The sequence below is a fragment of the Phocoena phocoena genome, chromosome 6 (assembly GCF_963924675.1).
Source record: "Phocoena phocoena chromosome 6, mPhoPho1.1, whole genome shotgun sequence".
NCBI lineage: Eukaryota > Metazoa > Chordata > Mammalia > Artiodactyla > Phocoenidae > Phocoena > Phocoena phocoena.
The window spans coordinates 114,790,965-114,805,292 of record NC_089224.1 but is presented as its reverse complement, the minus strand read 5'-3'; the positions used below and the strand labels follow the sequence as shown (position 1 = coordinate 114,805,292).

Genomic DNA, 14,328 nt, shown 5'->3' with positions numbered 1-14,328 from the left:
TCAGCAAAATGAGTTTATTCAGGAACGGCAGAGGAATCGCAGTTAAGGGTGTGCACATATAGCCTGTAATAGCCATGTCCAGAGACCAGGGAAAGCAGTAGTACTTTACAGAGGAAAAAGGGAAGTTGGGGAGGGCTGCTTCGTATGAAAGTCCATTGGAGGTGGGGCTTAGTGTTAGGTTTGGGGAAGTTCAGAATGCCATGAAGCACCTGGATCCTAATGCGTCCTTGTTCCGAGATCCGGTGACCTAAATAGCGATCCTGAGTTTGAGCAACTGCAGTTTTTCCTTGGAGGCTTTAATGCTCCTTTGAAACCAAAAGTTTTAGCAGTTGGATGATGTCGTCCTGTGAAGAGGTTTGAGTAGGCGAGCAGAGCAGATAATCATCCACATACTGTAATAAAGTAGAGCCTGCAGGAAACGTAGCATCCGCATCAGCCTTTAAGCCTGGGAAAAGTAGGAAGGAATTTCAGTGAAACCTTGGGGCATTAATGTCCAGATGTATTGTCCTTCCCAAGTGAAGGCTGAGAAGGTCTCAGCTAGCCTTATCAGCTGGAATTCAGGCACACCTCGTTTTATTGTACTTTGGTTTATTGCACTCTGCAGATCTTGTGTTTTTTTCAAATTTAAGGTTTGTGGCAACCCTACATCCAGCAAGTCTGTGGGCGCCATTTTTCCAACAGCATTTGTTCGCTTCCTGTCTCTGTGCCACATTTTGGTAATTCTTGGAATTTCTCGAACATTTTCATTACTGTTATATGTGTTATGGTGACCTGTGGTCAGTGATCTTTGATGTTACTATTGCGAAATATTAGAACTTGCTGAAGGCTCGTGATGGTTAGCATTTCTTGGAATAAAGTATTTTTACATTAAGGTACGTATATCGTTTTTTAGACACAATGCTATTGCACATTTAATAAACTGCATCAGGGTATGAACATAATTTTTATATGCACTGGGACCAAAGTATTCACGTGACTTGCTTTATTGTGATACTCGCTTTTTTGTAACTGTCTAGAACCAAACCCGCAATATCTCTGAGGTGTGCCTGTACCAAAGCATGCGCGGCACAGATTAATAACAGTGAAAAAACGTGCTTTCAGTAGGAATGGATGCTAGTAGAGTATGGAGGTTAAGAACAACAGGGTGTCGAGGGGCAGCAACGTTGATTATTGCCTGCAGGTCCTGGACAGACCTCCATCCTCAGCCACTGGGCTTTCTCACAGGTTATATTTAATAGTATTACAGAGACTAGCGCAAGGGGTAGTGAGGCTCTGAGCCTTGGAATCCTCTTACGGGCTTTATACCTTGAAGGGCTTCTTTCCTCCTAGGGTATTGATCAGTTCTGGGGAGAGGTTTCGAGGGACCTGTTTGAGTCTTAATGGGAAGAGCACTGGGGATTTTGCCAATATCAGTTGGAGACGTTTTGCCCATAAGGAGGATGGTAGCTGACTCAGTAGGGACAAATGATCAGCGTCTCCCGAATCAGCTCCAGGACCGTCAGAGACAAAGCAAAGCCAAGCCAGTGAAGGGTCACTTAATTCACCTGGTTGACTATTTTAACTGTTACTGTGAAATTCTAGAATTATTTCCCCTTTTGGGAGAAAGAAATTCCAGCATATTCGCTGAGCTGTCTTGGCCCAATAAATGAATAGGGGCGGAGAGACTAAGGAGGGAAGTGTGGGTATCTCTCAGGGGCCTAAACGAAAAGGAACAGGTTCAGAGACAGGACCCTGTTGAGGTTCATCAGAGACCCCCACTATTTGGATCACTTTCGAGCTCCGAGGCAGGGGCTGCTTTACCGCAGTTGAACTGAGTGTGGCTCTGGTGCCAGAAGAGATTGATTCCCAATCTGGAGAGTTGTTTTTCTGAGCTGGTGAAGAGGGAGGGTTGGGAAGAACCCCTGTGGTTCCTCAGAGGCCCGTTGGTGGTGGTCAGGAGGGCGTTGGAAAGGCTGGTTAGAGGGCTGAAGGCACTTGTGACAATCTTTTTCCCAAAGTCCTGGCTTGTTGCGATAATAGCAGGAACTAGGAGGGTTTGGGTTTTGTCTAGGGACCTTCATTTGCTGGAGTTGAAGGTTAAGGGTTTGAGTGGACTTCCTTTCAGTTGAATAGTCTAGAATGCAGATGAGTTGGTGGCTAAATTAGCTAAATCTGGAGTGGACATGGTTTCCGGTTCAACCCTGGTCCTCTTATCTAGAAGGGAAGGATCCCAGTTACGCCTGTCAATGAACACAGAGTTAAAGGCTACCTAAGTGGATTTGTTACCAAAGCAAACTTGGGTCTGATCGTCCATGCAGTAAAGCCAATCTCCTGACACCAGTGTGTGAGGAAGGAAAGGGCAGTGTTCATTGCAGGCGCTAAGCAAGGAGTCCACACAGCTAGTGCTCAAAAGACCCAAACTACCTTAACTCTTCCAGGTAAAGGTTGTTGTTGTTGTTTTGTTTTTTTGTTTTTTTGTTTTTTTTTTGCGGTACACGGGCCTCTCACCGTTGTGGCCTCTCCCGTTGCGGAGTACAGGCTCCGGACGCACAGGCTCAGCGGCCACGGCTCACGGGCCCAGCCGCTCCGCGGCACGTGGGATCTTCCCGGACCGGGGCATGAACCCGTGTCCCCTGCATCGGCAGGTGGACTCTCAAGCACTGCGCCACCAGGGAAGCCCCAAGTAAAAGTTTTTAAAGACAGGGTGAGGGAGGAGGGTTGTGGGGTGTGTGATCAGCTCGTGGACATTTTTTTCTTTTAATAACTTCACTGATTTTTAAAAAAATATTTGTTTTTGGCCACGTTGGGTCTTCATTGCTGCGTGCGGTCTTCCTCTAGTTGCGGCGAGCGGGTGCTACTCTTTGATGCAGTGCTCGGGCTTCTCATTGCAGTGGCTCATCTTTGTTGCGGAGCATGGGCTGTAGGCACGTGGGCTCAGTAGTTGTGGCGCACGGGCTCAGTAGTTGTGGCGCACGGGCTTAGATGCTCCGTGGCACGTGGGATCTTCCCGGACCAGGGCTCGAACCCATGTCCCCTGCATCGGCAGGAGGATTCTTAACCACTGCGCCATGAGGGAAGTTTGGACATTCTTCTGATGGGTTGGTGGTGAGGTTATTGGGAGTCAGCATCATCAACCTTCTGGTTCCAACCGGTCTGGGGTGTACATGCTGGAGCGACAGAACACAGTTAGCTTCTTCCACCTGGTGGGGTTTTCAGTATCTGCAACACAGCTCAAGAACATGGCTCAGAATATTATCTTTAGCCCTTGAGGAGGAACTAAAGGTCCTTGGCTTTGTTTAATGGCTAAACTATTGTTTTTTGGTATTGTTTGTTTTTCTTTCTTCTGCATTTTCTCACTTCTCTGATTAAATGTACTCTTGGAACTCGGGGAAGGCCTGGGAGACTAAAGGTTTTCTACAGACAAGAGGCAGGTGGAGGACATGGTGGGGGGGAGGGGCTGTTCTGGGAAGGCCCCATAGTGTCCTGCTCGTGTACAGATTCAGTCTCCAGAGGAAGACCAGAATTTTCTTTAAGGACAACCTGAAGTCGACTATAATATCTGTGAACACGTTTGTCAGATCGTTGCCTGCCAGCCTGAATTTTGTTCCCATCAACAAGCTTAGGAAAAGCTTTTGAAATGTTCAGTAAAGATCTCCAGTAAGTCCCCATGCCTGTCAACAGTCAGGGTCTGTTTTTCCAAATCCCTTCCAGATTCCCACTTGGTTTCATTCAGTATGGGGCCTGACCTTCACTGTGGACTAATTGATACATATCTGAGAAGCCAATAAGGCTGTGGACTAATTGATACATATCTGAGAAGCCAGGCTGACAAGTTTGAATCACTAATGTTAAATTCTTCAGCAAACCTATGGGTTTCTCAGTTACTTTCAGAAAATCTTTGGATTTTCTGAATCCAATTGTTAGCCATCTATGGATGGCTAACAATTCAACTTTACTTAGTTCGGGGAACATAAAACACTAGGGATTTAGCATTTGGACCCCCAGAAGGTTTAACTTTAATAAGTTCAGGGGAGGGGGAAGTGGGCAGAGGTTTTGAGAAAAAGGGGAGTCTCAGCAGGGGGGTTAAGAGGAGGGGGTGGGAGGCCCAGAGGAGGTGGGGATGGCAGGGGGTGAAGGGAAGGCGGGGATGGGGGCACAGGGAGGGGAGGGGAAAGGCCTCAGAAGCCATTTCGTGTTCTTTCAAGTGTTTGCTTGCCTCCATTAGTTAGTTTAGAAGTAGTATTTTGTAAAGAGGCAATTTTAGAGTCCTGGATATGTTTGGAAGCCTCAAGGTACAAATTAAAATAAGCATCCCAGAAATTCCCTGGTAATCCAGTGGTTAGGGCTCTGTGCTTCCACTGCAGGGGCCACGGGTTCAATCCCTGGACTGAGGAACTAAGATCCCACAGGCTGGAAAAAAAAAAAAATCCCACTCAGTCTGTTTAGTTTCAGAGCCATGGCTTTCAGAGTTGATTCTGAGACAAACAAGTTTGGGGAAAACCAAAGTTCCCCACAATGGCCACTAGTGTTCTGAATTATTTCTGGTGAAGGGACCATAGTTTTTTTTTTTTTTTTCTTGCGGTACGCGGGCCTCTCACCGCTGTGGCCTCTCCGTTGCGGAGCACAGGCTCCGGACGCGCAGGCTCAGCGGCCATGGCTCACGGGCCCAGCCGCTCCGCGGCATGTGGGATCTTCCCGGACCGGGGCACGAACCCGTGTCCTCTGTATGGGCAGGCAGACTCTCAACCACTGCGCCACCAGGGAAGCCCGGGACCGTAGTTTTTAAACATGAAACCAGCTGAGGTTCCTGAAGAGGGGCCGCACTTAGGGCATCGAGATGACTGGGATCGCATCTCTCAGAGGATTTCCCGAGAGCAAAAGAGAAAATCCTAAATGACGTGACCCCAAAGGAGTGTTACGAAAATTCCAGCACAGGCTGGGCGGACACACCTCGTGTCTCCTTGTTTTCCAATAAGGAGAACAAACAAGTATTCGGCGAAAGGACAGAGCCTTCCCCAAAAGCCAAAAAACAGAACAGATGGATCCCAGATAAAGCCAGAGAGCTCAACCAGGAGGGCCTGAATACCAGAGACTGGCCAAGGGCATCGGGCAGCAGGGCCGTCAGCCCCCAGGCTTCTCCTTCAGACCTCACGTCTGGACACCAAGTCATGTCCACTTTACAAGTAAAGCAGCCATTAGCTGTTTTATCAGCAAGATGAGTTTATCTGGGAATAGCAGAGGAACTAGAATTCAGATGTGCAAACTAGCGCTAACCACAGGCAAGTGCGGAGAAGAAAGCACAGGACCATCACTTTGCGGAGGAAAAGGGGACGCTTCGCTTGTGGGAAAGTCCATGGGAGGAAACAGAGTTCAGGGTGGTGACAAGTCTCCTTGGCTGGGCTGTCGCCTTCCTCCTGTCCAGGGATGAGTGGGGGGCCCAGGGGCAAGCAAGCTCCCCCTTCAGGCCTCCCTCAGCTCAGGGCCCCTCCCTGGTGTTTTCCGGGCCAGGCTGCCCACTCCCTCCGTGGGGAGCCCACTGCTTCCTGCCGTCTCAGCTCTGACATTTCTGGGCCTCAGGAGGGCTCCCCAGCACGTGCACCTACTGCTCAGCACCTAGGCTTGTCTGAACCCGCTCCAGAAAGATCTTCCTCCCCTCCTGCCCCTTCCCTTCTAGGGGTCGTCCCTGGGGTCTCCTCCCACACACAGCTCTGCTGGCAGTTCCGGTGATGTCCTCACGCACCCCTCCCTGCAGTGAGTTACCAGGGAAACGGTGGCATCTGGAGGACGCATGTGCAGGAGGGCGAGTCACAGGCTGTCAAACCTGAGGGCGCAGGAGCCCCCCGCCCCCGAGACCTGGTTCAAAGGGCATGTTCTGGGCCCACCCCCAGGGTGCCAGCCCCACTGGGTCACCTCGGGCTCCCCTGAGACCCTGGGAAAGAGCTAGACGGAGCATGGGGCAGATCCCTGGGTGGTCCAGAGCGGGGTCAGCACAGCCCGTGGGCTCTGGTCCCCTCAGGGCCCAGCCGGCTGCAGCCCCTGGATGGACGCGGCCCTGGGAACAGTCGGTGTTGCTCCCACACGTGTTGGTCAGGAACTGCAGTCAACAGGCCGGGCGGCATCACAGCGCCTCGTGTTTATTGGGAATCCCCACATTCTGTGGAAAATCGAGGGTCTGCCGTCTTTCAACTCAATTGCTTCACTAGCGGCCGTCTGGGTTAGAGATGGTGGGGGCGTGTGGCCCTCAAGGGAGCAGGAGGGAGGCCCTTGTGGCGAAGGGACCCACCGACCGTGCTGCCCCCGAGTGCAAGGCGGGCACAGGGGAGCCTCACCTGTGATAAAGGACTCAGCACGACTAGGGTCTCCTGGTCACAGCGTCCTAGCATCACGGAAGATGCAAACATTGCAGGAAACCCAGTGCAGGGTACCCCGGACCCCTCTGTGCTATGTGTGAAACTTCACGTGGAAATAAAAAGGTTTTTCAAAAGCAAGCTGCTTCAACAGTTTACCCCACTAACTGTACTTGTGTAGAAAAAAGGTTGCCGGGTGTCCCGGTGTGGCAGTCAGGAGCCCCTGGGCCGCGGCGGGAGCCTCAACCTCGGCCTCCCCCTTGGCGACCCCCCGCTGCCCCAGGCCCTCTGCTCGCCTGTGGAGCAGCGGGAGAAGGAAACTAAGGCACAAGGTTCCATTCTGAGGCTTGAAAAGCGTGGCAGAGCCTGGATGGATGCAAAGTCGTCCTGTGGGCCTTGGGCGTGGCCCTGACCCCGCCGGCACACCCAGGTCGGGAGGCGTGGACGCAGCCACCGTCCGCTCCGAGTCGCCAGAGGGATCACCGCCTCTGAACCCACCGCCGGACAGCGTCCTTCCCGGGGAAAGCACGGCTGCACGTGGACTGCGGAGCGGCGAGGGGCGGCGGCCTCGGCCGAGCAGCAGGCTGCGTTTCATGACGCGCTGCACGTCGGCAGGAAGAGGCCGGTGCCGCCCGTTGCTCTCCAGACGGGAAATCGGAGCAGCCACGCCAGGGGCAAGAGACCAGAGCCAGCTGGTTTCTCCCTGCCTCGGCCAGGCTGCCGGGGTGCAGCAAGGGGGCCGCGGCCCCAGAGAGCAGGGGCGGAGCGTGAGCCCCGGGATCCGTCAGAGGCTGCCGGCAGGCTGGGCGGGGACGGCGTCCCCTCCTGGTGACACTCCAGACTCATCAGCCACCACGGGAGCCCCCAGCACCGGCGTCGGTCCCACTGGTTCCTGGGGGCTGAGGCCTCGGGCGGAACTCGAGAGAACTCAGTGCCAGGCGTGCAGGCCAAGCTTCCGCAGAGCCATCCCGACCTGCTGTGGGTCTCAGCCGGGCGGGGAAGGGGGCTGGGCCGCGGCCCCCAGGTCAGCTGCCAGGGAGGGAGGGGCAGCCGCTTCCCGCTTGTCACCCTGTGAGGGGAGGACACTGTCCTCGTCTCTGCAGAGAAGCGCGGGGCGGCTGCTGCTTCTCACCGTGCGGCTTCGCCTGGGGCCGGGGAGCCACCATGCCGTCCCGCCCCGTCCCGTCCCATCGGGTCTCAGCTCAGGCCGGAGCGGCTCTCAGCCGATGACGCCACACTCCCTCGGGCCCCCCATCAGCCTCCTCTGAGCCCCTCTGCCTGCGGCCTGGGCCCCACAGCAGAAGCAAAGCCAGAGAGGCCGGGTGGGCCCACAGCGGGCCTGGGGTCACTTGGGTCCAGGGGAGCGGGTGGCGGGACAGTTCCCACCCTCGTGGAGTGAGCCAGCATGCTTCCTTCTGTGGTCCATGTTCTCAGTCAGAAACTCAGAGCAGCCTGCTTTCCTCCTTGGAGCCCAGGCCGGGGCTGCTTCCTCAGCCTTGGGGACCCCGGGGCCGGCAGGTCTAGGAGGGAGTCAGGCCTGCAGTGTCCTGGCCGTGTCCACGTCCAGGATGAGTGGGGACCTGAACTCCCGGCCTCGCAGGTACACCTCCAGTCCCTGGAAACAAGCAGGTCACGATGCGCAGGTATCCAGCCCCTGGGCTCCGGGTGAGATGCCAAGTCAGCCTGGAGTCAGCGAGGGGCAGGGGAGAGAGGCTTCTAGAAACAAGGCTTGGATGTCCTGAGACCTCAGTGCAGGCCAGAACTTTCCAGAGAAAGGGGAGCCAGGTCTCCTGCCCCAGCGACGTTCCCACTGGCCCAAACCCCAGGCTCCGATGAACCTGGCTTGTCCTCCCTGACCCCCCAAGGCCTCTCGACACCTCACCGCAGCCCACGTCTCGGAAAGTCCTCTGCAACTAAGGGGCCGCTTACCCCGCTCGTCGACTGAGGCAGAGCTGTGACTTCCCACCAAGCTCCCAACTCGCCCCCGTCCTCTGACCACACAAGCCCGACCCCAGAAGAGCCACAGATGGGCCTGGCGGCTCTCACCTCTCCGGAGTATGACACCAAGGGCGAGATCTCGCAGATGGCTGGAGGCTCTCCACTGCCGGGTGGGCTGGGGGGTGCACTTGTCAGCGTCTACTCGGGGGTGCGTACCCCAGGGCCCTCCCCTGCCCTCCCACGCTGGCTGGCCCAGTCCCCGCCCAGCCGGGCTGTCCACCACACCTGCCGCCCTCCTCGCGGACAGCTGGGCCCCGGGCACCGACCCCACCCGAGCAGTAGGCTCTGACTTAGGCTGGAAAACCCTCCTCGCCCCTCGCAGGCATCTCACACAGAGCCCGGGCAACCAGACTTAGGGGGCGGCCACTGACAATCACAGAAGGAGACACCTAAGGTCTTATTCTTTCCGCACCCTGAAAAATGACCTGCCTGCCGCTTTCTGGATGTCACGCCTGGGTCTTGGCTTCAGAGCTTCTGATGAGCAGGGAAGGCGTGACCCCCATGTCTCCTGGGGCTCTAAGCAGAGCTTGAGGGCCGGGCACACGGCCATCTGCCTTCGGTGTGGGGCCGGGGCGGTAGTGCCCACCCCAGCTCAGACCACAGCACAGCCAGCAGGGCCCTGGGGCTGGGGCTTGGGCCACGACACCCTGACATCCCATCCTTCGGGTCGCACCCTGCAGCCCACGCTCACCTGGGCTGCTCGGGGAGCCGGGCCCCGTGTGCGTCCAGGAAGTGGGCTCCCGCCTGCAGGGCCCACCGGTGGTGCTGAGCGAGCAGGGCCCGCCGCGCCGTGGAGCGGTTGTCTGTCTCAGCCGAGTCAGCGTTCTTCAGAGGGGAGAACTCCTCCCCCCGCAGCACTTGGAAGGCCACGAAGTTCCTGGGGGGGCGGTGACAACAGCTAGGGACCCAACCTCCCAGCCCAGACGCCCTGGTCCTGGGCAGGTGAAGGCCAGGCCGGGCGACAAGGACTACGTGGGGGTCTGGTCTGCAGGCAGCAGGCTGGGGAGGGCCTCGCAGGCACAGCGTGAGTCTTTGTTCCTGAGATCCTGGAGCTGCCCTTAGTCCTCCCTTCCCTCCCCTTCCCACCAACCCCACCCCAGAACCTGGGACCCCAGGGTGAAGGCCACATACCCTGGGAGTCCCCAGCAACCTCGCCTGGAAACAGCTTCCTAGCTCCCGGCCAGGGGCAGGTGGAGGGCTCAGGAGAGAACATGGGTGCCCCCCAAAGTCCACAACCCCAAGGGCTCCAACTGCCCCAGACGCTCCCTGTGCTCCCACCCCAGGGGCTGCTTCTTCTGGCCTTCTTGCCCTGAGACCCGCCTGCAGCCCCCCAGCTCCCTCCTGCAAAAGGGCACTCCCACTGTGAAGCCCCCAGCCTCCACTTCCCTGCCTGGCTGGACCTCAGAACCACCACCAAGTCAGGGAAGGGAAGGAGGAAAAAATGAATGACTTCTCCACTAACTTGGCAAACGGGAGCACATCAAACACGAACTTCTCCATCTTTATCCCGTTGGGCTCGAGTGGCTTTACTGGATTCCCCTGCTCATCCACGTAGGGGACCTTCTTCACAGCCACGTGTGGCTTCAGCAAGGGCTCGAACTCCCTGGGGGACAGGAGGCCAAGGGGAGGAAAGACACAGTTCAGACAGGACATCTTGGAGCCCCAGCCCACCTCCCCCGTGCCTGGCCAGCCGGGTCAGGTGGACAGATGGACACAGCAGGCACAGGGCGGTGGGGTCTGAGCCCTGTCTCTGGAGGGCCAGGCATCCTCATGCACCCCGGCCTGAGAGCTGGGCACCATCGGCCACATCCCTGCCCAAGCCCAGTGGTGACTGGCAAGCCACGGGGTGGACGTGGTGCCTACGGGCAACGGCCCCCACCCGGGGGCAGGGCCACGCCCACTCGGCCACAGAGCCTTGTACCAGATACTGGAGCGCTCTGCTACCTCCAGCTTGTGGGAGCACAAGACCCTTTCCGTACCGCACCCCCCAGCCCCACCCAGCTCAGGTCTGCCCCCGGTCCCTGTGGCCCGGCTGGCCGCCCTGCACACCTGGTGGCCATCTGGAGGAAGTCTCGCGTGAAGAAATGGTTGCAGATGTTGCCCGCGTTGTAGAGCAGGCCCCCTCCGGGCGCACGCAGCCGGGCCGTCTCGGGGCTGATCTCGCTGTACTCCACCACCTGCGGGACGCCGTCTACCTGGCACACCACGCCCACCGGCTCCTCGGGGGACGCCTTTTCCACCACCTGCGGCCACGAGACCGGACGGGTGGGGACGGCTGACTGGGTCGGGCCCGGCGTGCGGGAAGGAAGGGGCGGCGCCAGGGCCTGGGAGGAGGGCGGGGCGTGGAGGGCAGGGCGGGGCGTGGAGGGCGGGCCGAAAGGAGAGGCGAGGGCGACGCGAGGGGGCGGCAGGCTCACCTTGGCTCCACAGTCGGCACCCCGCAGCACGCAGAAGCCGATGAAGACCGGGTCGGCCAGTCGCACCAGGATGTTGTCCACACAGTACACGTGCACAAACTCTACTCCGCGCCGCTCCATGTCCTCTAAGACCTGGTGGTCCGCCAGCGCGCAGTACAGGCCCCCGTTGCCATCTGCAGAGGGAGAAAGCAAAGGGTCTTGGAAGGGCTCCTGCCGGCCTCAGCCAGCTAGCTGAGGGCGCGCTAGAGGCAGGTGAGGGCCCCCGGGGCTGGGCCTTGTGCCTGAGGCCGCTGTCTGTCGCCATCCAAGTAGCCCTGTGGCTGTTCCACGTGACAGGTGGGAATCAAGGCCCAGAGAGGGAAGGCCACTGGCTCAGGACCATGCGGCCTCTGTCCCAGGCCTCCTGACCCCCAGCTAGCTCCACATTGTAGGCCTGGCGGACCCTCCCTGCCTCAGGGATGGGGGGTGTACCTGGCGCCATGGCAACCTTGTCTTTCTGCTCCAGGATGGCCCTGCCATCGAAGGTCACAGCAGGCAGCATGCGCTGTTCAAACATGACCACGTCGTTGGGGTCCAAGTGGAAGAAGTCATGCTCCTTGAAGAACTTGGCTGTGGGCCCCAGAGTGAACTCACTGGTCATGATGTACCTGCAAGGGGAGGCAAGCCTGAGCCAGGCTTTCGGAGGGCCTGGCCCCTCCGGTAGACGGGCTGACATCAGGGTGCAGCCTCAGGGCAGCGGTCAGGCCTCCGCCTGGGTGGGTGCTGGGCTCTGTCCGGGGCTGTGCTGGGGTTGGGGTTCAAGTCTTGGTGTAGAACAGGGCTAGGGCTACACGGGGCGGATCACTCTGGGGCCAGGGTAACGCAGGAGGGCACACCAGGGCACGGTGCAGCGGGTCCCATAGCGCTCGCCAGCCAGCTGCTCCACCCGCCGAATCCGTTCTGCCTGCAGCTGATACAGGGTCTTCTGGCTGGGCAGCCCCACCTGATACATGCCCTTGGGGTAGGTCACGCCCAGGCGAGTGCCCTGCCCACCAGCCAGCAGCAGCACAGCCACCTTGTTCAGGGCGATCTGGTGGAAACCTGGGGGCATGGGGCGCCATGAGGGGATGCCTGGAAGCCGTCACACAACCACCCTTTCGTTTTAGAGCAAACCAAACTTGTGCCTAGGACGGTGAGACGTCTGATAGCCGCAGAACAGAACGATCCAGATAACATTCTGATTTGGGCCTGGGCCTCACCCAAACCTAACCCTGCCCCGGCCCCGCCGAGGCACTGACCATATCCTCCTGGGTTCACTCCCAACCTAGATCCTCCAGAGCAAACACCAGGTGGGCCTGGCCGAGTTGTCTAGCAGGGGTCTTGTGCAGGCTCCCCTGCAGGAGCGACTGCCTCACCTCCAGGCCAAGAGGCAAAGGGCGCAGCTGCGCCGGCGCTGGTGTGAAAGGGAGCGTGTGCAAGTGTCTAACGGGTCCCCTGCTGTCAATACGTGGGCTGGGCAGCTGGCCATCCAGGCGTGCCCAGCACAAAGCACTCTCCCCAGGGAGTGCGGCGAAGGGGCGGCTGCCAGCATGGCAGCGTTCGGGGGCTCCAAACCCCAGCCCCGAGCTGGTGCGTGTGAGAGCGTCGATTTCACGAAGGAGGCAAACTGAACTCCAAGTACCCCCTCCCCTGTCGCCCCGCTCTGTGGGCGAGGCCGCCTTCCGGAGGCTGGGGCGCCCGCCGCCTGGACCTCCGTCCCGCCTACCTTCCTCCTCCCAGAGCCGCCGCGTCTGGGGGGCGACCCCGCTCGCGCTGCCTACGCGTTCGGGAGGCAGGGGCCGCAGGCGCGCGGCCAGGTCAGGCGCGGGGGCCGGAGGGCGCGCGCAGGCGGCGGCCGCGCGCCGGCAGTGCTCGCGCAGCGCCTCGGGCTCCAGGGGCTCCAACTGGGCCAGCAGCGCGGCACGCGGGCCCGGCGCCAGCTCGGCGCAGAAGCGCAGGAGGTGCTCCTGGCCGGCGCGCTGCAGCCGGGCGCGCACGTCCAGCTCCGAGGCCATGTCGCCGCCGCCGCCGCCGTCGGCCGCGCTGGCACTCGTGACCCGCGCTCTAGGACCAGCGTCACGGGACTCGGCGGGCGGTGCCGACCCCAGCTGGGCGGGCCCGGGGCGCCCCGCCTTGACCCCGCCCAGACCCAGCCCGGCCGGGTCGCGGACCCCCGCCCGCCCCGCCTCTTTTCGACCCCGATCCCGCCCCGGTCCCGCCCCCGATCCGCCCCGCCTCTCTTCGGCCCCGGAGGCCACGCCGAGCCCCGCCCCTGCCCACTGAGGCGCAGGAGGACTGACTTCAGTTCTAATTCACCAACCTGCCCACAGGTTGGGGGTGGGGCACCCGAGGGAGAGGCTAGGGTCTGTCCCTGCCCGTGGACCTGTTTGCATTTACCAAGACGCCTGGCGCCGGGGACAACAGTCCGGGGCTCAGTGAAGAGGTCAGCCGACTCACGGCTGGGCTGGGGAGGACAGAGCCAGATCACCAGCAGGGCTGGGTGTCTGGTTGTCACCAAGGTCCCCCAGAAGGCCACCCTGCCTCCTTGGGGGCTCCCTTCTTCACATCCTCCCTCCTTCCCCTTGCCACGTGACCAGAACCGCGCGGGAGCTGCCCCTCACCCTGCCTTGTTACTTAGCTATCTGGTTTTAAACATCTTGCTGTTTACAAACTCCCTTGTGAAAAATATGAAAGAGTAGCTTCAGCCACTTGAAGACAAAACTTTCTTTTAGAAATGAGTTTTATTAAGTCTGAAAGTAATACATGCCCATGGTTAAGACAAGTTCAAATGGTGCTTTAGGACGCAAAATGAAAAGTAAGATCTCCCCCAGCCTGTCCCAGGGAACCTCTGTTAAGGCCCTTGCCTCTCCTGGCAGGCAGGTTCTGTCCATAGAGCCCCACCCCTTCCACTATCCTTTCTGGGTTAGGAGGTGGCGCTTCACAGCCTCCTGGGGGCCCACTGTACCTTCTCCTGGACCTGAAAGAAGTCAGCCTGCCTCAGGGCCTTTGCACCTGAATGGCTCTTCCTCAGAAAGTCACGTGACTTTCTGCCCCACTTTGCCAGATCTCGTCTCACAAGTCACAGTTGGAGAGACCTTCCCATCCTCTTCTGTTCCTTCGTGCCTTTCTACATTCTCCCCTGCCTGACTTCCCCATGAGAAGTAAACCCCATGACAGCTGGATGCTGTCTGGTTCACTGCTCTGTCCCTCACTTTAATTTTTTTTTTTGCGGTACGCGGGCCTCTCACTGTTGCGGCCTCTCCCGTTGCGGAGCACAGGCTCCGGACGCGCAGGCTCAGCGGCCATGGCTCACGGGCCCAGCCGCTCCGCAGCATGTGGGATCTTCCCGGACCGGGGCACGAACCCGCGTCCCCCGCGTCGGCAGGCGGACTCTCAACCGCTGCGCCACCAGGGAAGCCCTGTCCCTCACTTTAGATCCACGCCCAGCACACAGTGGACACTCAGTCAGTGTTTGTTAACGGAACAAACGTGTCGGACCCCAAGCCTAGCACAGTGACTGGGCCACACAACTGGTCGAGAGCACATGCTGAATGAGTGGATGGCCTGCT

General features: G+C 58.9%; 1 protein-coding gene across 1 annotated transcript; it reads right to left on the bottom strand.

Annotated features, from left to right (window-relative positions):
- Window positions 1-7,857: 7,857 nt before the first annotated feature.
- On the bottom strand, window positions 7,858-12,774 carry UAP1L1 (UDP-N-acetylglucosamine pyrophosphorylase 1 like 1). The gene is made up of 9 exons (XM_065879990.1): window positions 12,486-12,774; window positions 11,617-11,821; window positions 11,213-11,388; window positions 10,742-10,914; window positions 10,374-10,567; window positions 9,787-9,927; window positions 9,016-9,201; window positions 8,373-8,427; window positions 7,858-7,941 (listed from the first exon to the last, which is right to left on the bottom strand). The coding sequence occupies exons 1-9, from the start codon at window positions 12,772-12,774 to the stop codon at window positions 7,858-7,860; spliced, it is 1,503 nt and encodes a 500-aa protein (XP_065736062.1).
- Between the last annotated feature and the right edge of the window lie 1,554 nt (window positions 12,775-14,328).

Coding starts and splice junctions, on each gene's coding strand:
- UAP1L1 (XM_065879990.1), bottom strand. CDS start 12,774: ATGGCCTCGGAGCTGGACGTGCGCGCCCGGCTGCAGCGCGCCGGCCAG. Junction 10,915..11,212: donor CAAGGTTGCCATGGCGCCAG/GTACACCCCCCA, acceptor CTCCCTCTGCAG/ATGGCAACGGGGGCCTGTAC. Junction 8,428..9,015: donor CGGCTCCCCGAGCAGCCCAG/GTGAGCGTGGGC, acceptor CCCACCCGGCAG/TGGAGAGCCTCCAGCCATCT.